At 46.5% G+C, this 23409-nt stretch overlaps 1 protein-coding gene across 7 annotated transcripts in view; it reads right to left on the reverse strand.

Annotated features, from left to right (window-relative positions):
- CACNA2D3 (calcium voltage-gated channel auxiliary subunit alpha2delta 3) overlaps positions 1-23409 on the reverse strand; it is a 390026-nt gene that overhangs the window by 125661 nt on the left and 240956 nt on the right. For all 7 annotated transcript variants that reach the window (XM_085897494.1, XM_085897493.1, XM_085897491.1 and 4 more), the window contains 5 exons: positions 16447-16560; positions 15711-15789; positions 11140-11273; positions 7234-7251; positions 7002-7079 (listed from right to left, as the gene is read on the reverse strand). In XM_085897494.1, the coding sequence (XP_085753620.1) occupies positions 7002-7079; positions 7234-7251; positions 11140-11273; positions 15711-15789; positions 16447-16560 (423 nt within the window). The remainder of the gene's footprint in view (positions 1-7001; positions 7080-7233; positions 7252-11139; positions 11274-15710; positions 15790-16446; positions 16561-23409) is intronic.

The following is a 23409-nucleotide window of genomic DNA, read 5'->3' on the forward strand; positions in this document are numbered from 1 at the left end:
CGAAAGTCTGAGTCTTTAAGTCCTTGATCCTTCCAGTCATGCTCTATGGATGTGAGAGTTGGACTCTGACCAAGGATCTGAGACAAAGACTTAACTCCTTCAGTGCCAGGTCTCTTCAGAGAATCCTTGGCTATCGCTGGTCAAACTTTGTGCCCAATGAGCGGTTGCTGAGAGAGACTCAAATGAGATTTGTCACCTATATAGTCTGTGAGCGTCAGCTCTGGCTGAATGGACATGTGGCTCATTTTCCTGACGCTGATCCTGCTCACCAGATTTTCTCAGCGAGGGACCCTCGTGAGTGGATAAAGCCAATTGACCAACCACATTCCTCGTGGTTGTAGCAGGTTGATCGGCATCTCCAGGAGATGGGGATGGACCAGCATCTTCCTGGGGGATGGCCAGATGGAAGCCCCTGGATTACCGGTGGAAAGCGGACGTGGCGACGTGCTGTTCCAGCGCATGCTCCCATACTTGACCGAACCTGTTTTTTTCATATTAGGGGCTCTTTATTTAGTCCTTCCCCCCCTCCCTCACAACCCTCAACACGTCCACACTCCTGTGTGTGCATAAAAAATATGTAGTCGCTTCATCTTCATCTTATCACCTGGGTTTGAATCTCAGCCCAGCTATAAACTATCACCCTGGTGTGCATGCAAGGCGATAAACTATCATGGATAGCGGTACATCAATGTGTTCGTCATACATTGGAAGGACCTTGGTTGTTGGTAGGTGTTATGGCACATGACCTGTCTACCAGCACTGGTTGTTGGTGGATGTTAAAGATCCATCTTTGGTGAAGAGTAGGTGAGATCCATCCTTCCATAGTAAGGCCTGGCCAGCTGATTCCAGCCAAAATTGGCCCTGAAACATCCTCCAGCCCCCCCCCCCCCAAGATCCCTCACACACATCATCATATGGGAATCATTGGGGCAGTAAAGAAGAAGTCTGTATTTGTTAACCTCCGCCATCAAAGATGGACGGAGGTTACTGTTTTCACCCCCTGTTTGTTTGTTACTTACGAAATCTAAAGATTTCGTAAGTATATTCATGACTTCCATCCTCTGTTTGTGTGTGTGTTTGTGTGTTTGTTTGTAGGCATGATAACTCGAGAACAGAAGAAGCCACCAATGTCAAATTACACCACGTGATTCAGGAGGGTGATGGCTAGCGCTGATTGGGATTTTGGTCAAAAATCGGTCAAAGGTCAAGGTCACAGTGAGGTCAAACATTCGATTTTTGATGGTTTGGTACAGAATCATCGTAGAAACTTCTGGTTTGCGTCGCTACCTGCTCTAGAGACAGCTTTTATTAGACAAGGTCAGAGGTCAAGTTGACGATTTCGTAAGTACCAGTCTATGACTGCTTGTTTGTGTGTTTGTTTGTGTGTGTGTTTGTGTGTTTGTTTGTAGGCACGATAACTCGAGAACGGAAGAAGCTACCAATGTCAAATTACACCACATGATTCAGGAGGGTGATGGCTCACGCTGATTAGATTTTGGTCAAAATCGATCAAAGGTCAAGGTCACAGTGAGGTCAAACATAATTCCATAAATTAATGTGGAGAAATGGAGTATTTTTGCTTCACTCTACGTTACGAGTTCGTTTTAACTTCGATTTTAATTTGGTCTTCGGTTTTTGCGATCGCTTAGGACGCTTAAAACTCGGTTGTCGAAATTCTGGTAAAAATCGGATGTTTTGGAGACGTTTTAAGATTGGATAAAAAATACTTCACTCGACGCGTCACGGGTCGTCCCATGATGCAGTGCGCTCGAGCAGACGCGTCGTTGACCCACGTAAAGGTTTTGCGTGTGCGTGCTGACGGTGTTTTCGATAAATATGGTGTTTAAAAGTCATTTTTTTTATCCCAATAAAGGTTATCGTCGCATGCCTGACTCGCTGAGCCATCGGATTATGTAAAGATTGTTGGTGGATGGCCGAATATTACGGTTTTGTGACTGATAAAATAATATTGAATAATTGTGTGGAGAAATTGAGATTTTTGCTTCGCTCGACGTTACGAGTTCGTTTTAACTTCGATTTTAATTTTGTCTTCGGTTTTTGTGATCGCTGAGGACGCTTAAAACTCGGTTGTCGAAATTCTGGTAAAAATCGGATGTTTTGGAGACGTTTTAAGATTGTATAAAAAATATTTCACTCGCGCGTCACGGGTCGTCACGTGGTGCAGTGCACTTGAGCAGAGGCGGCGTTGACCACGTAAAGGTTTTGCGTGTGCGCGCTGACGGTACTTTCGATAAAGATGGTGTTTAAAAGTCATTTTTTATCCCAATAAAGGTTATCGTCGCATGCCTGACTCGCTAAGCCGTCGGATTATATAAAGATTGTTGGTGGATGGCCGAATATTACGGTTTTGTGACTTTGATAAAATAATTGCATGGAGAAATGGAGATTTTTGCTTCGGTCGACGTTACGATTTTTGATGGTTTGGTACAGAATCATCGTAGAAACTTGTGGTTTGCGTCGCTACCTTCTCTCGAGACAGCTTTTATTCGACAAGGTCAGAGGTCAAGTTGACGATTTCGTAAGTACCAGTTACCAGTCTATGACTGCTTGTTTGTGTGTTTTTTTGTAGGCACGATAACTCGAGAACGGAAGAAGCTACCAATGTCAAATTACACCATGTAATTCAGGAGGGTGATGGCTAGCGCTGATTAGACTTTGGTCAAAATCGGTCAAAGGTCAAGGTCACAGTGAGGTCAAACATCCAAAAAAAAGTTATAACGAGAACGGAAGAAGCTACCAATGTCAAATTACAGCACGTGACTCAGGAGGGTGATGGCTCACGCTGATTGGATTTTGGTCAAAATCGGTCAAAGGTCAAGGTCACAGTGAGGTCAAACATTCGATTTTTGATGGTTTGGTACAGAATCATCGTAGAAACTTCTGGTTTGCGTCGCTACCTTCCCAAGAGACAGCTTTTATTAGACAAGGTCAGAGGTCAAGTTGACGATTTCCTAAGTACCAGTCTATGACTGCTTGTTTGTTTGTTTGTTTGTTTGTTTGTGAACAGTATTAAAGAAAAAACTCCTTGACGGATTTCGACGAAACTTGGTGGGGGGATTAGGCATGGTCCAAGGATCATGCCATTAGACTTTGGACTTGATCCAAAGTCTAATATGGCCGCTATGGCGGCCATTTTGAAAAAATATTTGAATTTTTGTTTTTGCATTTCTACATGTTTTAAGTGATTTCCAACCAAAAAAAAAAAAATTTTGCAACTTCTTTTCAAAAAAATTTTGATTTTATTTGATAAATATTTGAATTTTTTTTTTTTTGCATTTCTACATGTTTTAAGTGATTTCAACCCCACCCCCCCAAAAAAAAATTTGTTAGAGAAAAAAAAAAATTTTTGCACCTTTTTTTTCAAAAAAATTTCGATTCTTTGGGGGCATTTCTACATGCGCGTCGATCTCGTTTAGTTTATTCAATCGTGGTTCAGTAGAGACTGATCCGTTTTGACCTACAATGAATAGGATATCAGGTTCACAAAGGCCTAAGTCACATTTGCTCTACGGCGAGGACACGGCGGCCGTATGCCCTCTGAATTGACAGAAACGTGCGGCAGAGTTTCTGCGGTGGCCTCAGGGTGGCCCTACTATATTTTACAGGTCGTAAGGTTGCCGTGGAATTATAGCGCGGAGTTATAACTTTTTTCATTTCTACATTCGCCGTAGCAATTCGACAAGCCGAAAAAAAAAACTGGTAAAAAAAAAATAAAAAAAATAACCCATTCATAACAGTCTGTCTGGCCGCACGTTCGCCTTAGGGCCCCCTGCGGTCGCCTTGCGGGCACCTTGGGGCTACCTTGCGTGTGCCTTGAAAATTCTATGGCCGCCGCAGGGCCCCCTTAAGGTCACCGTGCGACATCAAATCAAAGACCGTACGGCAACCCCACGTTTTCGGTCTTCACAATTTCTAAGACCTAAGGCCTAAGTCACATTTGCTCTACGGCGAGGATATGGCGGCCGTACGCCTTCTGAATTGACAGAAACGTGCGGCGGCCGCAGAGTTTCTGAGGTGGCCTCAAGGTGGCCCTACGCCGTATGGCTATATTTTACAGGCCGTAAGGTCGCCGTGGAATTACAACGCGGAGTTGTAACTTTTTTCATTTCTACGTTCACCATAGCAATTCGACAAGCCGAAAAAAAAAACTGGTTAAAAAAAAAAATTAACCCATTCGTTACCGTCCGTCTGGCCGCACGTTTGCCTTAGGGCCCCCCTGCAGTCCCCCTGCGGTCGCCTTGCGTCTGCCTTGAAAATTCTATGGCCGCCGCAGGAACGCCCTAAGGTCACCGTGCGACATCAAATCAAACACCGTACGGCAACCCCACGTTTTCGGTCTCCACAATTTATAAATACGCCGTGCGGCTCCCCGGAAAATAAAAGCATACATGACTGCTACATTGTGTGAGAGTGGAAATACTGTGGCCGCCGTATAATTGCTAGTGGCTGTAGATTTTGGAGACCCCACGGCCGCCGTGGCAAATGTGACCTCGGCCTTAAGTGACCCAGCAGTATTGGCGGCAGAGGTTTTGCACTCTACCGAGTGCTCCCCCTCTAGTTTGAACTGCAACTTCATGAGAACGTTTTATGCCATCAGTGAATTCGATGATATGCTTTTGTTTTTTCGACAATGTACACCTTTGTTCCAAATTGACTGTTTTGAATATGCTTCATGTGGTTTGCTTGCTCTCAAGTGTTTATGCAAAATGCTCTGTTTTGAACTTCCCCGAAGACCTCGACATCTCAATAATTTTTCCTGGTTAGGGAATTTTATATTTTTATTTTACATACATATTTTCCTGGTTCCTTTACTGTTTCACAATACGCTGTTCCTTTCAGCATCGTCCTATTATTGTAGACTACAGCCGTTTGGAATCTGCTCAAAGAAACAAAGAAAATCTGGGTCAAAAGACAGGATGTTTTGAGAATCATTTGTGCTGCTTCTTTCAGCAAACCCCTCAAGCTCACCAATGTCCTTAACTGAATGATTTGATGGTCTGATAAGTATGTGACGCACAATCACATTGTTTAATATATGAAGCACTCTCGCATTTAGTGGTGTATTGTGTAGTGTATGGTGTGTTTGCAAGGTGGCCCTTTTACAATGCTCACAGTGTTGTACTGTGTAAACTGCACAAAATGCTCACTGCTACCTGTAATGTTCATATTGCTATGGACCTGTATTCGAGTGGTTATTTTATTTGAAAAGTTCAAATTGCAGTGGTTCCATGTGTTGAGGAAGGCAACACATAAAATATGTATAAATAAATAATCATTTCCAATCCTTTTTGCACACGTCGATATACATAGAGTTGTATTTTCTGTTTGTCTGTCCATTGATAGAATCAGCCCCACCGGTAGTAACCCCATCATATTGCATACCCTTGAAATCCTCTTGGCAAGTGGAGATGCAAGAAAACATTTTCAAACCTACAAGGTAGGGGAAGACTCCGACTCCCTCTGTGTAAATGTGTATCGTGGTGCGCCACCCAGTGGTAGGCAGTATAACAAATCATCTTCTTATCTATAATCGCCAAGCTCACAATTGCATTGGAGATTCAGTCTCGATAAGGCTTCAAGGACCTCAAACCATTCAAAATGGCAAGAGTCAGCTGAACACATATCTGTGATCGGTGAGGTTGTTCCAATGTTATTGCTGATAAGCCAACATGGTCATGCAAGGAAATTAGATGTGTTAAACAAAGCGTGCTATTATATTTCGCAAAACTTGCAGTCAGAATAGGTTGTGTCATGGTTCGAACAGCTACTCTGAGTCTGGGAGGTCAGCAATTCAAATCCCAGCCGAGTCATAGCAAAGACTTTAAAATGGTATGTGATGCTTCCGTGTTTGAATCTCAGCATTTGAAGGACAAGGCATGGACAAACCCCATCTGTTGGCATCCTTGGGGAGTAGGAAATTACTACTTAGTTGCCCTGCTGAGTGTGGAAAGAAAAAAATGACATCTTAAAAAGATGGCGTCACTGGTAATGGGAGTGCTTGGGGAAGTGATGTCACTTTTCCCAAGCTTAGTGGCTGTGTTTGTCTGAAGTCAAGTCTGGTGTTGTCAAATCTATTTGTCTTCATGTGTGTGTGCGTGTATAATCTGTGTTCCAGCTCTTCCATGAGCCTTAAACTCTGTTAAAAAATGTAAAACAAATAAGGAAACAGGATACGTGTTATAGCTTATTGGAGTTAGTTCGTCGAAGAAGGTCCAAAACCCGGTTCGATTCCCACAACTTTGAAAATTTGACCTTTGTGGCCTTTAAAGGTCAACGGTCAAGGATTATGACCTTTGGTGCAAAACTTCCTCTGGAACATTCCAGGAACAATATAACGTCATATCGGCTATATGGCATTTCGCACGCCTCGGATTAACCATACATTGATGAAATCAGCGTAAAAACAAACTTGAAGGGGGCGCCACGGGCAAGGTGTTCGAGATAGAGCAAAATGGTTTCAAGACTTTAGGTGGGGAATGACCTCAAGATTATGCATAAAAATATTGTCATCCTCGCTCTCAAAGTTTGGGCGGTCGTATGATTTTTATGTCAAAATTCGCAATTTTCTAAGTTTTTGACCTTGTGACCTTGACCTTGAGATGAAAATGAAAAATCGGACGACAAGTTTTAGATAATTCATTTTGCTATTCAAATACCGAAGAACCCTTTCCATTCAGTCAATTGCCTCGGAGAAGATAGATTTTTAATCCAACTACCCCCTAAAAATGGCTATTTTTGGGGCGTGGCTCCGCCCACAATGGGCGTAGCCACACCCTCATCCAGGAAAACACAACTAGACATTGATATCGAACACATAACCAAGTTTCATCAAGATCGGATAAAAGTCCACGGAGTTATGCTCTGGACAGACAGACACATAGACAGACAGACAGACACTGACATAACGAATATAGTGGTCACTCTGGCTGGTGCTCGTGAACCAACAGAAAAGATACATCAGATCACATGTTCAGATTTACCGTCTCGTTTTTGCCACTGAAAACTGGCATGGCGACTGTCGTCTTGAAGAAGTTATCCTGCGAGTCAAAACTCAGCATCTGGAAAAGGCCAAGGCATCAGAATAAAGCGGAATCAAACTTAAACGTGAAGACATTAAGGCTTGATCAGCAACAGATCTTGTGAGTATTTCAAACCTAAGTGAAGAAAATGACTGTGATTGTGATGATTACTGATGAATACATTACATCTCACCTTTTCGGTCTGAGGAAGCTGGAGCGATGTCCAAACACGGTGCACCAGCAGCCAGTGGGAGGGGATGGAGAGAAAAAGAAAAATCAACTCCTTTTTTGATTAATTACTTGAATGAATCGTTTTATTTTTCTCAAGTAGGTGAACCTCAGGAGAAAACAGAGCATGATCAGAGAAAGAGAGAGGGGGATACTGTGGTGTACTGGATAGAAGATGCTTAAGCAGGCAGACACGAGCGGGGGAACAGTCGAGCCGGGCTGTGTTGCACAAGCGCGAGCGCGGGCGTACTTTGCCCGCGGCTCCCCTTTATTACGTACTCAGCACACGCACAAGCCGGGCGACTACAGCATTACTACGACGCCTCAGGCGGCGCGCACTCCCTATATTCCTGGCAGACACGATGACCACGACGACCCCTCCTCCCATAATCATGCCCCGCCCTGCATGCCCGCAGGCTATACCACACTCCTCCCTCCTAAAAGTATGATTATTAAATGATCACCATCATAATAAGCATAAACAGCACGAAGTACTACGGTCGAACAGTAGACAAGGTACAAAAAAGAAAAACAGCGAAGTATAAAAGCACATCACATCATACAACGTGTGAAGCGAGCTACTGGAGAAGCACAGCAGCACTACACAGCGAAAATGCCCCCAGGCGGCTCATGCTTACATGGCCCTTGGCGAGGTCACGGCGACCTCCCGACCACCCCCGGCACCATCAAACGCCTTCGGCCCATAAGGCGGCACCTCTTCCCCAGCCAGACCTGAAACAGATAAACCTTTCGAGGCCGGACCCCCGCTGTCTGGAACCCGCGGCGCCACCGCCAGACCCGACCGACCTTGGTGGGGGCGCTGAACAGCGCCCTTGGCTGGAAGCAACAAACACTCCCCAACACCCCACGTACCACAATCAGTTGAGATTCCACCGCATGGCCAAAACGGCCTTGAGCGAACCCAGAGAGCCGCGCCCCAGGCGCCAGACACGTCTGACCTTGCTGAAAGCAGAGGTGGGGGTAACGCCGACCAGCGCACGAGTCCCGGCTCCGAGTCGATCTCCGAGACCCCCACGGCCGTTAGACGGTCGCAACTCCATTCAAAGCATACTCCAACCATAGGCTCGTCATAAATCAATAGGAATAACATTTGAACCATTGCAAACTCATTTTTCCGTACAGCGTGTTCTTTTGATAAAATCCCAGCACCTGACAAAACAACTACCCGTGGCCTGGGGCAACTGGAGGCCAATAAACCCTCTTTATTCGCCCCCACCTCTCCCAAAGCCCCCACATCACATTGATCATAATACAAATCCCATCGATTGATCTCCACCAAACCCACTCTCACACGGGAACTGCTGACATTTATTTCAACAACGTTAAACCGCATCACTCGAGCAATGAAAAACAAATATGCAATGAACAGCAACCCACAACCCACATCACGAGTCTGCCTCTTGGTTGTTGCCTCGATGTTGTGACTCGCGACTTCCTTTAACGCCACGGGCTCACCGCAACCCGTTGAAGCTGCTCGAACAACACCGCACCTCGCACCATGCACGCAGCCGACGCGCGAGAGCCCATCGTGAGAGCTGGCACGGCTCCTGCTGCTTCCGAACCACACACCGCCGTTGCAGGCAGCAACGAACGGCCGCTCCCGTTGCATCGACGCGGCTCCCGCCGCCAGAACCTCGCCCTCGGTACTCGATGAAAGCATCGAAGAGAGCACCGGCACACCTGGAGGTACGAACTGGAGATCCAGCCCGAGGTGCGCCAGCCAGTCCCGACCCAAAAGGACGGGCCCCTCCCCTCGCACCACAAACACCGTGAGTAGGACGCTTCGGCCCCGGTAAAGCACCGAGACGTCGGGCGCTGCAAGCGGCGCAAAATCGCTTCGCCGGTGTACGCGCGCGATGCGAGGGCAGCACGAGTGGACTCAATTCGACACCCGATCAGTGCCCCGATCACTTCGACATTCACTGGCATCGGTCCTGTCACCGTAGGACCAACTGAAAACAGGCTCAACATGGGCAGCATCTCCCGCTCCGGGTCGCTGGAATCTCCGTGCTCAGGCTGCAAAACTCGACCCGGGGCGTTACCGTGCACGCCATGCACTGAACACCATACCGGCGGTAGGTCTTGACCCGGGACGGAAGGATCGCTTCGCACACCGCCACCTATGACTGTAACGATGGGCGATGACCCTCGGCCCACACACCGTAGACGACCTCGAGTGCTCAGAGCGCCGTCCGAGTGATTGCATTGCAACGCTCGCCCACGATCCGCGCCGCAGACCGTGCGCGTGGCCGTGCGTGCCTGGCACATCGCGCTGACCTCCGGACCATCTGTTGCGCACCGACCATCGAGACCCCGGACATTCTTCAGAGCTTGCGCGATGTCCAACGCCGCGTTCGAGCCGAACCGCGTGTCCTCGTTCTTTAGCCGTGGCTTTGCAGAAATCATTCCCCCGATTTGTCGTACCTCAATAAAACGAACAGTGAGCGCGGCCGTTGCCCACTCGACGTGGCCGAAGTCGATTCCGACGAAGGCGGGCACGCGTTCGTGCGCTGTGCACCAACCTTCTGCCATGCTCGTGCTGGCGAGACCCTTGGCTCCATAGCCTGGAACCGCACGGGTTATTCGCTGCCGCCCTGCACACGCCGATCCGAAGATCCTCGTCAGCCAACTGTGGTGTACTGGATAGAAGATGCTTAGCAGGCAGACACGAGCGGGGGAACAGTCGAGCCGGGCTGTGTTGCACAAGCGCGAGCGCGGGCGTACTTTGCCCGCGGCTCCCCTTTATTACGTACTCAGCACACGCACAAGCCGGGCGACTACAGCATTACTACGACGCCTCAGGTGGCGCGCACTCCCTATATTCCTGGCAGACACGATGACCACGACGACCCCTCCTCCCATCATCATGCCCCGCCCTGCATGCCCGCAGGCTATACCACAGATACAAGCGAAGGAATGTTGTGGATTTAGCACGGACAGAAAAGGCAGGCTTATTTCAGCAACCTGGTGTTGCTGGTGTTGGTGTTGGCGTTGGCTTATTTTACCTGGTGTTGGCGCAGTGGTTAGGGCAGCGGCTTGGGATCCAAAAGGTCCTGAGTTCAAGCCCCGTTGGGCCACTGAATTAATACACCAGGGGGTTGACTCAGCCTGTCATCCTTCCGAGGTTGGCAAAATGAGTACCAGTGTACTGGGCCGGTGTATACCCTGGTTAAAATAGGTGTACCATATCCCTGTGTCGTAAGAGGCGACCAGGGTTGCGTCAGGAAGGGCATCCGGCATAAAACATGTGCCAAATCACTATGCGGATCATATGTATGATCCGCTGTGGCGACCCCGAAAGGGAGCAGCCGAAAGAAGAAGAGAAAAGACAGGCTTATGGGAGATGCCTCACCAAAATACATCATCAATTTTACACAGATCTGAAGAATTCCTTTAGCTCATTGAGTGATTGATTCAATGATCCCCACATCATCAGTTGAAGACTGTCTACCGTCGAGGTTTCAACCCTTTAAATCCACAACCTCTCCAAACAGCAGGTCCACAACCTTGGTTGTATCCAAGGGTTATCCAATCAGGCAGAAAGATAGACAGAAAGAAAGATAGTGGAATAGAGAGAGAGAGATGTAGAAAGAGGTGAAGAGAGAGTGGGGGTCGAGAGAGGGGAGGTGGGGAACAGTGGAATTGGAGAGAAAGATGGATGATAGCAGGTTCTATTTTCCATGGGCTGTATATGAAATGCAGGTCTGTACTCTCTTAACTCACCATGAAGTGTACAAGAGTGAAAATGCCAGTCATATCACACACAAATGGTGCTAAGAAAGGTTCTTTGAGGAATAATATTACAATTCATTCTCCCTGATAACTTCCCTCAAGCCGGTTCCCAAAATACCATGTTGTCTATGTAGGCCTCGGTCCAAATGACCATGTGCTGACGACTGATGGCCATTGGCCTGCTCAGCACTGCAAGATAGGGCATGATATTCTCAGGAATGTTTGCCAGGGTAGAAACTTGTGAGTAGAAGCCTGGATTGTGAAGGGGGATTTGGAGAGAGAGGTGTTGGGAAAGAAAGATCAGGTGGGAGTGATGGTTGAGAGAGCCAAGTATGGCTCACTATCTCTCCTAACTTTGTACTTTTGTCATCAAAAAGGGCTATCAATCCCAGACATTTTGTTCTTATATCTGATCACCCATTGGGGGCTTATCAATAGGACACAGATCAGGAAGGATGTCATTAAAGCAATGTGTTCAACCCTCTTTCAACTTATAAAGAGAACTTGGAATTTGGGCAGGATACTACCCACAAAGCTTGCTCTTGCTTTAGATATTGTATAATATTAATCTCTACAAGGCTAAAAGGACAGATGGCTGAAAATAAGCAGACCCCATGATGCACGACTCCACTGATTTTACATCATATTTCGATCCAATGCAAAGTTGAAGTGAGGATATATTTTGCATTTCAACGATGACAACACTAGATCTTACTTACGGGCTAAGAACAACTCATCATACGAGGACAAAAACAAATCATACTAGCTAAGGTTTATCACTATTGAAAGGTATTGCAAGAATGTAATAGTCATAATGGGAATTATAACACAAACAGAGAAACTCATTAATTAAGAAACACATCTCTGTGCAGTCAGTTGACTGGAGGGACATATTCACACATGTAGTGAGGTTGGGGGGCAGGAGCGAGGTGGGAGGCGGTTGGAGCAGTAGCTGCATTGACGAATTAAAAATGAGAAAAGGAATTGAAGGTAGGACGATGGGAAAATAGGAGCGAGAAAAAGGGGAGTAATGAAGGCGCGAGGTTGGAAAAGAAAAATTAGTTTTGGACAATATAGGAATGACAGGAAGGGAAGAGGCATGCATGGGACATATTGTTACGAATCTGGAAGTCATGAGCACTCAACATACAGGTCCTATAGCTCAGTTATTTTGATAAGTAAATGTAGATAGATAGCTCCCCTTTCCCTCGTTTAATGGGTAATTAAATGTTCATGCGCTGCGGAGTTATTTTGATAGTCAGGGTTTTCTTTTATTTTTACACCACCAACATCAACTACAACAACGCCAGCATCACCCTCACCTTTACCTCGCTCTGGCCAACACCATGGTGGGCGGAGTTTAAGGAGGAGCCTCGCGGCGGCCCTCGACCAATCAGCGTGCTACGAGTGAGGTGGCCACTGCTCAGCCAATCAGACCCCGCAACGGTGAGAAAGGCGGTCCGCGTGATGTCACCACGCCCCCGGACCAATCGACGGACTTTCCGCTCGTTGTGGCCAATGACAGGGCGACGAGCTATTCTGTGCGCCAAAACCGTCCAGTGAGGGAGAGCAGGGAGGGCAGAGGCATCCCCTCCCCCCCGGAGAAGGGTGAATAAGGTTGCGGCGCGATCGGATGAGGAGAGATCCTTCCTCCACAAGAACCGCAAGTCGGTTGCGCACCGTCTCTCTGTCGGTGAACTAGAGAGAGCTTTTGAGATAGTTGATGACCATCGAGCAGGCAAGGTTGTGGTCAATCTGACGGGCAGGTTGAACGAGTGTGGAGTTATGAGCCCTCGCTTTGACGTTCAACTCAAAGACTTGGAGAAGTGGCAGATGAAACCTCCTTCCTTCTGGACAGTTTGGGATACAGAGGAGAGTTTAGGTTGCCGGGACGAGCGCTGAAGGGAGCTCTGGATTCTATCATCGCATCTCGACGCTGGCCTGGTTCACCCGTGTCAGCCGAACCACACGAGGTGGACAGGTCCTTGTCCTTCTGGGTGTGTGTGTGTGTGTGTGTGTGTGTGTGTGTGTGTCTGTCGGTGGGCCCGTCTGTAAGTAGGAATTGCTTAAGTGCTCTTTGCTGTACGAGTGCTAACGGCTCGACTCATACGAGTGCCGTCGAGGGTGTGAATACTCGGTAACTCGCCACATGGATCTCTAGGTATTTTGAAGATTGGCAAATAACCCTGTACCACGTTGGTGGAATTATTGACGATTCACGGTCCGGTAAGGGACCCGTACCCTCGGAGTTGTCCGAAAGGTACGATCTAGATTCCGGGTGTTCGGTAAAGTCGACCCTACTGCTCCACCTAGCGGTCGCGCTCGCAGCTGATACCCGGTCCGCAACAATATAAGGAGGTTAAAATTACACCGTATTTGCTTACATAATAAAATAGAGTTAATAGAACACGGTACCCTACAGAGTGTTCAGGTATACACTTCTATTTAAATAAAATAATGCTTTTAAAGATGGTTTAAAAAAATCCGAAAGTTTAGCGTGACTGAAGCAATCCTTATACATCACTCTTGTACACCACCCTATTTAACATGTCCAAGTACTTCTATATGGAAGGGTTTTGAAAGTGCAAAGAAGGAGATTTGTGTTCTTAAGTGTTCAAGTATATAATTAAATTTAAATAAAATAAACATTCTAAAGGTCATATAAATATTCAGGAATTTACCGCCCTTGAAGCATTGTCGATTACACCACTCTATCTAACATGTTAAATTAGTTATTCACGCCTGTCGTTTGTGTCCTTTATGACGTCCGTAAAAACATTAAGTTTCCTGTTTGGAATGATTTTCAATTTTGTTTGACTGCCAGGGGGGCTGTCAGAGTAAAAAATATATATCACTCCTCTCTGTGCATCCGCATTCAGGACAAATTCAGAGCCAAAGTACTGCTAAGCTACAGGTTAGTTTTCCGTTTCATGTTCCGATTTGTGTTCAAAATATAACATTAAATTTAAATAAGTTGTTCCTCGATCATAAACTGACATTCCAGCCCCGATTAATACCGGCACTGGACAGATACAAATGGCTGTTACTGGCTGCTACTCGCTCGGACTGCGTCAATTAACGGCGGCTTTGTGTGGCGCAGGATCACAATAAGCACACGAGATCCTTCATCTGCATTTAAAGGAGGTTTATTCCTGACAACAAATCATCGGCTAAGATAGAACCCGAAGGAAGGTACGACGGTGGGATGGTTGGGGCTTGGGGTGAAGGGAACATGGATGCAATAGATAAATAATTATTTACAAAGGAATAAAATCTATCGCACCTCCACACCAGACTCAAGCACAGATGGGAAAGGGAACAGAAAACTAGGTGAGGCCTTAGCTTTGGTGTTTGTCAACAGAGGATGTTGACAAAGCATGCACAATGAACCAGGGATTATGAACAGGTGAGGCAGGATGATGAAATAGACGAGCAGGTGATGAAATGGAGAGGAGGGACGAGGAACAGGCAAGCAGGATGACGCAGGAACACTTCTCCTCAGGCGAGGAAAAGTAACACACTCCATGCCGAACAAACTTTCCAACCCTCTCACTCTGAAGCGATCCCCTACTCGTCCCTGCTGAGGAAAATTTCCTCCCAATCATCCGTCCTCCGTGCGACTAACCCACCATTCTTGCAAGACAATCCAAAACTCTTCCCCTCTCTCTTTCTAAATGCCCCACATGGTGCCTCACCAAAGGTATTCAAAAAAGACTTCACAAACAATTCCTTCACCTTTAACCCTGGCAATTTATTGATAAAGCATCACCCTTCATATGATGCACATTTAAACAGGACAATTCTTAAGTTAACACTTCCCTACTTAATACATCAAAATTGGCTAAACTACCCAAAACACAGAGCATACTAACTTATCAATTTCTAACTGTTCTAAAGTAACGTCTACTCCCCCCTAACCCTCCCCCCTACTCCTCCCACTCCCCCCCCCCACACCTGCCTACGCATGTACCAGTACTACTAAACTATAGGTTAGTTTCCCATTTCATGTCCGGATTGTCCAATAAGTTTTTCATCGATCATGAACTGACATTTACAGACAGATGGACGGACGGACATGAACCAATTGCTTAACCCTGCTGTTTGCTTCGCATGCGAATGCTCCCGAAAATAAATCTAATAGCTTGCTTTTGGTGCTTCTCACCAACAATGAGAAGTACAAAATTAACAAATCACACAATATACATCCTTCACAAGTAGTGGCAAAGCCATAGGTTTAGTGTCTAATCAGTGCCACATTACTTTGCTAATCGGCAAAAGAGCGGGTGTTAATCTCGGGCATGCAGCAATTCAGAGAGTTGGCTCTTAAGTCCTAAACGACGACTTTCATCATCATTGTATGCTGGAACGGACTGACTGTACAATGAAAAATGCGTGGGTATGAGCAAGTTAAACCCGAACCCAAAGTGCTTTGAGCATTCATACATTTCTTGATATATGTCAGCATACGACATGAGATGTGCAAGTTTGAGGTGTTGTTGTGATGGCAAAGTTAAATAATGTTGGATAAATTAGCATTATGTATTTAACCACAACCAAATATTAACTAAAATAACAGGCTCGGCTTCATGTGTCAATCGAGATAAGAAATTAACCACCACCCATTCAGTGGTGTCATCTCATTATAGTGTAAATACTGTAGGGTTACACAAGGTGTCAAATAAATCATACCCATGTTGGTGCAAGCCATCCACTTCACACTATCAGCAAAAGTCTCTTCCTGACCGATGAGGAATGTGAACATTCGCACCTGTAAGGAATCATTAAATTCACTTTGTGATGAGACAACAACGTGAAGTTTCTACATGGTTTCCACACTTTAAAAAGTACCCACACTATGTTAAGAAATGGAGGTATGAATTCATAATCCAGTTGAAAGAGCAAAATGACCGAATGAATGAGCGAAGGAAGTTTTATGATCTACAGAAAAGTGGGGAATCCCTGTCTTTAAGCTGGCAGGATCCCAAATGATCGGTTTGACAGATCCAAAGAAACTCAACAAATGGAGATATTCGAAGGATCAATGTTTTATGGGGAAACAAGCACAGACCAAGTTAGCTGTTCATCAAAGAAAACTCAAACAAAAGGTAAAATTGTTCTTTTCTTTTTAAACTCATCAAAAAGTTCCAGGAGCTCCCTGTTCGTAGGTATCTGCAAACCGTCTCCGCATGATTTTTATAGAAACTCATTCTAAGAATATTTATCTTACTATTAGAGAAATGTCACCCTAAAAGTTAAATAGGAAGGATTTAGTGGTGAATTATGGTGATTATGTCATAAACATGTACAACACCAACTATATCTCCGTCCATTCGATAAAATGAGCTGTAATGAAACACAAAGAACTGAATCTGTGCATTCTGTGCTGCCTTGGGTGAGGTGGTAAAGGGAGAATAAGGAAGCCTACCCTTTTGTCTGGTCGGTTGAACCTCTGAAAGATGTCTTTGTATGCTTCAGCTGCTCCATCTGTGATCAGCATAATCACCTGACTGCACTGGCTTCCTTGCCCTGACATGTTAAACTGTGGAGTCACGTAGGTGAGAAATTAGTGGTTAGAAAGGAGGTTTAGGAGAGAAAGGCATATTTTGGAGAACACAAATTGGGGTACTCCGGTAATGGTGGCATCATTATCAAAGATGATTGCTCGCATGATCCTCCTGAAACGAGCCGAGGTTGGTTTTCTAAGTAAGTTTTTTTATTTATTACTTTGTATACAGCCCGTGGCTGCTGGTTGCATCATTACTGGGAGCATGGCTGTTCTGCTGATGCAGTGCCCCCCCCCCCCCCGTTCCCAGTGAGCCACTCAATTTGCTGACCTCGGAAGGATGACAGACTCAGTCAACCTGTATGACCTGTATGGGTTCAAGTGCTGTATGATGCCAAAGGATTTTCTACTAGATATTCATACATCTAGTATGTGATAGAAAATTCCATGTAGTATCCATCAATTAGAGTATCTATAAAGGTGGTGAGGAAGGGCTTTTACAGAAGATCCAGGTTGGAGTGGAGGAACTAAAGGAACAGCGAGGAAGTCTAAGAGTAGATCAGGCTCCGGAGCCAGATAATATGCAACCGAGAGTATTGATTGAGGGTGGCTGAGCAGGTAAGTGAGATGTTAAGAGATATTTTCAATAGTTCCCTGGAGTCAGGACAGGTACCGGAGGATTGTGGAGTTGAAAATGTAACGGCATTATTTAAGAAAGGATCCAGAGAAGAATTGGGAAACTATAGACCTGTTAGTTTGACTTCAGTTGTGGGGAAGGTGTTGGAGACATTAATTAAGGTCGAGATGAGGAACCATTTAAACAAATACAAACTAATTAAAGGTGGAGTCAGCATGGGTTTACCAAAGGTAGTTCCTGTTTAACAAATCTTTTAGAGTTCTTTAAAGCAGTGTCTGATTGGGTGGATGAGGGAAAGGCAGTGGACATAGTATATCTATACTTTAAGAAGGCATTTGATAAAGTACCACATCAGTGGTTGTTAGCCAAAGTGAGGGCTTGTGGAGTGCCTGGTCAGGCAGCCAATTGGATTGCAAACTGGCTTTGTGGTAGGAAGCAAAGAGTGGCTGTGAGTGGGAGGATGTAACTAGTGGGGTACCTCATGGATCAGTACTCGGACAATTACTCTTCATGATTTTCATCAATGATTTGGACAATGGGGTAAAGAGTAAGCTTCCCAAATTTGCAGATGACACAAAGGTTGGAGGTAAGGTGGATAGCAGAGGAGGTGGTGAACAGATACAAGAGAGTATTGATACTTGTATGGATTGGGCAAAAGACTGGCAGATGGAATTTAACCTGAGCAAGTGTAAGGTGTTGGGGGATGGGGAAGAACAATGAAAATAGAGATTACAGGATGCAAGGGGAAATTTTGGAGCGTGTCACACAGGAGAAGGATCTGGTGGTGGTAATAGATACGGGAGGTAAGCAGGTGGCACAGTGCCAGGCAGCTATAGGTAAAGCAAATAGGGTTTTAGGTTGTATTCGGAGGGGGATCATTTATAAATCAAAAGAGGTGGTGTTAACATTATACATGGATTTAGTGAGGATCACATCTAGAATATTGTGTGCTGTTCTCGTCACCACAGTTCCGGAAGGGCATAAGTACCATAGAGAGGGTGCAGGACAGGACTCAGCTATGAGGAGCGGTTGAAGGAGACAGGGCTTTATTCACTAGAAAGGAGGCAGTTATGAGGAGATATGATAGAGATGTTTAAGATGACATTAAGAAGTAGTTTTGTCAGGTCAGGTTCGATCTGTGACCTGCTACAGGTACCATGTAAACCTGTACTAACCTGTTCCATGGTCGGGTTGTCGGCGACTAAACCGTCTCCCCCACCAGGTTTTCTGGTGAGGAGGGTGTTTGGATATGGACACCCAGCAGGATTAAAAACAAAACCTGTCAAAGGGCGGAGGAGCTCCTTGTGAGCCAACGGCCATCCATATCTAGTGCCCAACCGTGTCTGCAGACGTCCTCCTGCAGTTGGGTTACTTCTTATTAGGAGGTTGGTGGCAGGATTTGCACTCCGGCCACCGTAAAACCCTTCATTCCGCAAAACGCAAAAACGCAAAAAAATCTGAAAACCCACTCCGTGGGAGTACCTCCTGTGCAGCTTCCCTTCGCAGGGCAGCTCACCGGATGACGGGATTGGGGCAAAGCCTTTGGGACCCCCAATCTTTGATAGGAGGGAAACCACGGGGTAACATCCCTGGGTCAGATTGCGGGAGAGTGTGTCGGAGTGGTGCTGAGGTGTCGTCCACCAGACGGCGGTCTCCTTGGGTTAACCTGAGGCGGTCCCTTCGGGTGGGTACCTGGAATGTCCTATCCCTAAGAGAGGATGATCACCTGTCTCTGTTATCATCTGAGCTCAAGCGTTTGGACATCAGGATTGCAGCTCTCTCTGAGGTTCGGAGACCGGATTGCGGAGAGATAATGGTGGGTGGTTACACCTACTATTGGTCTGGTCGCTTTGATGGTTACCATACCCAAGGAGTTGCTGTAGCTGTGTCCAATAAGCTGACCCCAATGATAATTGAGGTAACACCGGTCAACGAGCGTATTATGAGATTAAGGATTCGTCACTCCTTAGGTGTCATTTCCGTGGTCTCTGTTTATGCTACGACTGAGGCGAGTGATCTCACCGTGAAGGATGCATTCTACGCCACGCTCGAGTCTGTGGTTGATCAGTGCCCCAGACGAGATACACTTCTAGTCTTGGGGGATTTCAATGCATCGACTGGAACTGATAGGGATGGTTATGAGGTGTGTGTTGGTCCCCATGGGTCAGGAACTATGAACCAGAATAGCACAAAGTTCCTTGACTTTGCAAGAAGTCATGGACTTAGGGTGGCTGGTTCATGGTTTCAGCGCCCACAATCTCATCGCTGGACTTGGTATTCCAACGCTGGCGGTGTGGCAAAGGAGATTGACCATGTCCTCATTGACGGTCGTTGGAGGATGATCCAGAACTGCAGGGTCTACCGGAGTGCTCAGTTCCTCAATACTGACCACAGGCTTGTTGTAGCAACTCTAAAGCTGCACCTTAAATCCTGGGGAATGGTACCATCCCAGCCTAGGCTGGATGTTGCCAAGCTCAGGGATGAGAGAGTAGCTGAGGAGTTTGCGAACAGGCTGAGTGGACACTTGGGGGGTCTGGGTGCTTTGGGGGGTCCTGAAGAGTTGTGGAGCGCCTTTAAGAGCACCGTCCTTGATGTTGCCGGTGGATGTCTTGGAACTCACCGCAGGGCAAAGAAGAATTTTGTCTCTCAAGGGACACTGGATACCATTGACCAGAGTCGCAGGGCCAGGCTGAATGGCAGAGCTAAGCTGTTCAGGGAGCTGAGGCGTAAAACTGTACGTGCACTGAGGGTGGACAAGGAGGCCTATGTGCGAGGAATCTGTGAGGGGGTAGAGCATCACCTGTGGACAGGTGATTCTCGTCCCGCTTACAGGGGAATTCGCGCATTACGTTCATCCAAGCCCATCCCTCGGAGCACTGCAGTTCGAGCAGAGAGTGGTAGGCTCTTGACAGAGGAGTCTGAAGTGAAGGCCCGCTGGGCCGGTTACTTTGAGCGGTTGTACCAGGCTGATCCCCCAGCTGTCGAGTTGGACGTCAAGGGTGTTACAATCCCTGTTGCTGACCCTCGAATCAACTGTGGTCCACCTTCGCTTGTGGAAACACGGGCTGCGGTGAACCAGTTGAAACGGGGCAAAGCTCCAGGGATTTGTGGTATCCATGCCGAACTTCTCAAGGCTGGTGGAAATGCTGCACTCGTGTCGTTGCATGCAGTTTTGTGCTCTGCCTGGAACACAGGCATCATCCCAACTGACTGGAAGAGGGGCCTTGTTGTCCCTCTCTGGAAAGGGAAGGGTGATCGCCAAGACTGCAACAACTACCGAGGGGTGACGCTGCTCTCAGTGCCGGGCAAGGTCTTTGCTCGGATAATTCTTGATAGGGTTCGCCACCATCTGCTTGAGCACCAGCGTCCAGAGCAGTCAGGCTTTACACCAAAGAGGTCAACGATTGACCGTATCCTTGCCCTTCGTGTCCTCACCGAACGCAGACGAGAGTTTCGGCAGGGGCTGCTTGCAGCCTATGTTGATCTCTGTAAAGCGTTCGATTCAGTGAATCGGGATGTCCTCTGGAGGATTCTTGGTCTTCGTGGGGTGCCACCAAAACTGATCGATCTGATGTCTGAACTCTACTCTGGTTCTGAGAGTGCTGTGAAGTGTGGTGGTACCACCTCTGACTTATTTCCAGTTGTTACTGGAGTTCGTCAGGGATGTGTACTTGCCCCCACACTTTTCAGCACTTGTATGGACTGGATTTTAGGGAGGATGTCGGAGAGATCAAGTTGCGGTGCATCGTTTGGGAATGTCAAGATCTCGGACCTTGATTTTGCAGATGATACATTCATCTTTGCGGAGACTTTAGACATCCTTTTGGGGGCCCTCGAGGTGCTGAATGAGGAGTCGGAGCCGCTGGGATTACGGGTTTCTTGGGTCAAAACTAAGATCCAGGCTTTCGGTGACATCTTGGATGCTGCTGTCCTGTCTGTGTCTGTTTGTGGTGAGGATGTTGAGGTCATGGAGAGATTCACTTACCTTGGCAGTGATATTCATGTCTCTGCTGGCTGCGAGTCAGAGGTCAATAGACGTCTGGGTCGGGCCTGGGGAGTCATGGATTCACTGGATCATGGGGTGTGGCGCTGCCGGTACCTGTGCGGGAGGACGAAAGTCCGAGTCTTCAGGTCCTTGGTACTTCCAGTCTTGCTCTATGGGTGCGAGACTTGGACTCTGACCAAGGATCTGAGACGGAGACTTAATTCCTTTGGTACCAGGTGTCTTCGGAGAATCCTTGGCTATCGCTGGTCGGATTTTGTGTCCAACGAGCGGTTGCTGAGAGAGACTCGGATGAGATTTGTTACCTGCATAGTCCGTGAGCGTCAGTTGCGGCTGTATGGACATGTGGCTCGTTTTCCTGATGCCGATCCTGCTCACCAAATTCTCTCAGCGAGGGAGTCTCATGAGTGGAGGAGGCCAGTGGGCCGACCACGTGCCTCATGGTTGCAGCAGGTTGACCACCATCTCAAGGAGATGGGGATGGGCCTGGCATTTGCCTGGGGGATGGCCAGACGGAGGACCCTGGAGTACCGACGGAAAGTGGACGCAGCGACGCGCTGTTCTGGCACATGCTCCCATACCTGACCTGAGAGATAAAATAACTGCAAATGAATTATTAAACAGAGTTGACAGTGAAAGAACCAGGGACCATAGCCTGAGAGTAAAGAAGAGGAGAGCTAAGACAGTCGCAAGGCAGGGAACATTTACTCAGAGAGTAGTTAATGCTTGGAATGGCCTCCCTGGAAAGGTAGTGGCAGCACAAAAAGTAGATAAGTTTAAATTAGAATTAGATAGGTACCTGGAAGTTATTGAGAGAGAGATTTGAGAGGGGTATTGGAATGTTGATAAGACTTTTAGGTAGTTTGAGCATTGACGGGTGATTGTGTACATGTGGACGGAGTGCTGTTGGTGGGGGTCTTGTCAAGGGGGGTTGTGTGGTTGATGTGTGTTTTTAACCAAGCCCATTCCCCTTCCTCTGAGGGGAAGAAAATAAAAAAAAACTACAAAAACAAAACAAAACAAAAAACAACCGAAAAAAATTCTTTCATGAATTAAAAACATTTTTTTGCATTTTCTTCCCAGGATCTTGTGTTGATAAATTATTATGATGTTCACACAGGCATGATGGGCTGAATGGCCTCCACCTGTGTTAGATTTCCTTTCCTTGTCGTACAGGTAGCAAATGTAGTATCTGGTAGCTCCACATAAAAAATATAAATTTTAGGGTGCCTTACCGGGCACTCATTTTTTGAGGTTCTAATCTTTTTTTGATGGCTGAATTCAAATTTTTGGTACCTGAAATAAAAAACAACATAAAGAGAAAACTGTAAAACTTGTTTTCTATGATATTCAAGTTGCGCAAGTTTGGAGTCGATTTTTTGTTCTCCAAACTAGTCTCTATATCTACTCTTCCTAGTACACTTTCGAGAGGAAAAAAAAATGAATATTTATTGAAAAGTCCAAAACACATTAACTCGGCCTTTGTTTAATATAGTGAGCCACAAAATGTTCATTTCTTAAAGAACAGTTAGATATTTATTTATTTAGATTGAACTTCATCATCACAATGTGAGAAGTACACAGCCCCTACACTGAAAGCGCAAGCAATATGGCTTACGTGTGGGGTCCCGCAGGGGACCAAGCTTGGCCCCATTATCTTTCTGGTCATGGTGAATGATGTTGCGCTGTCAACTGAAAATAGATGGAAATACGTTGATGACCTCAGTCTGGTGGAGGTTGTCCCACAATTTCAGCAGAGCGAAATGCAGTCACATGTTGATGCATTGGCTGAGTAGAGCAGTGTTAATCCAATGAGACCTAAACCTGAAAAATGCAAGGTGATGCAAATTCATTTTCTCCGTAACAGCACCTCTCCTCTTGTGATTACCCTCGATATAATGAACCACTTTAGTTTGTGTCTTCTCTCCTTCTACTTGTGATTACAATTCAGTCGAATCTCAAATGGGATTCTCAAGTTCAGCACATGATTTCACATACTCCAGATGGCTCTACATTTTGTGTGAACTCAAGAGAAATGGAGTCGCTACCGCTGATTTGGTGTTTATTTCCACTATGTAAATCCACCCCCTTTGGAATTCCATGCCTCCGTATGGAGCCATCGCCTCACAACGCAGCAATCAGCTGGCATTGAGAGAGTTCAGCGAAGAGCTGTCCGTGTGATCGCTTTTCCCGAGCGACATCACAACATCGATCTACTTCTGCCTTACACTATCACCTCCCTTGC

The sequence above is a fragment of the Eptatretus burgeri genome, chromosome 10 (assembly GCF_056783735.1).
Source record: "Eptatretus burgeri isolate ZD-2024b chromosome 10, Ebu_testis_v1, whole genome shotgun sequence".
NCBI lineage: Eukaryota > Metazoa > Chordata > Myxini > Myxiniformes > Myxinidae > Eptatretus > Eptatretus burgeri.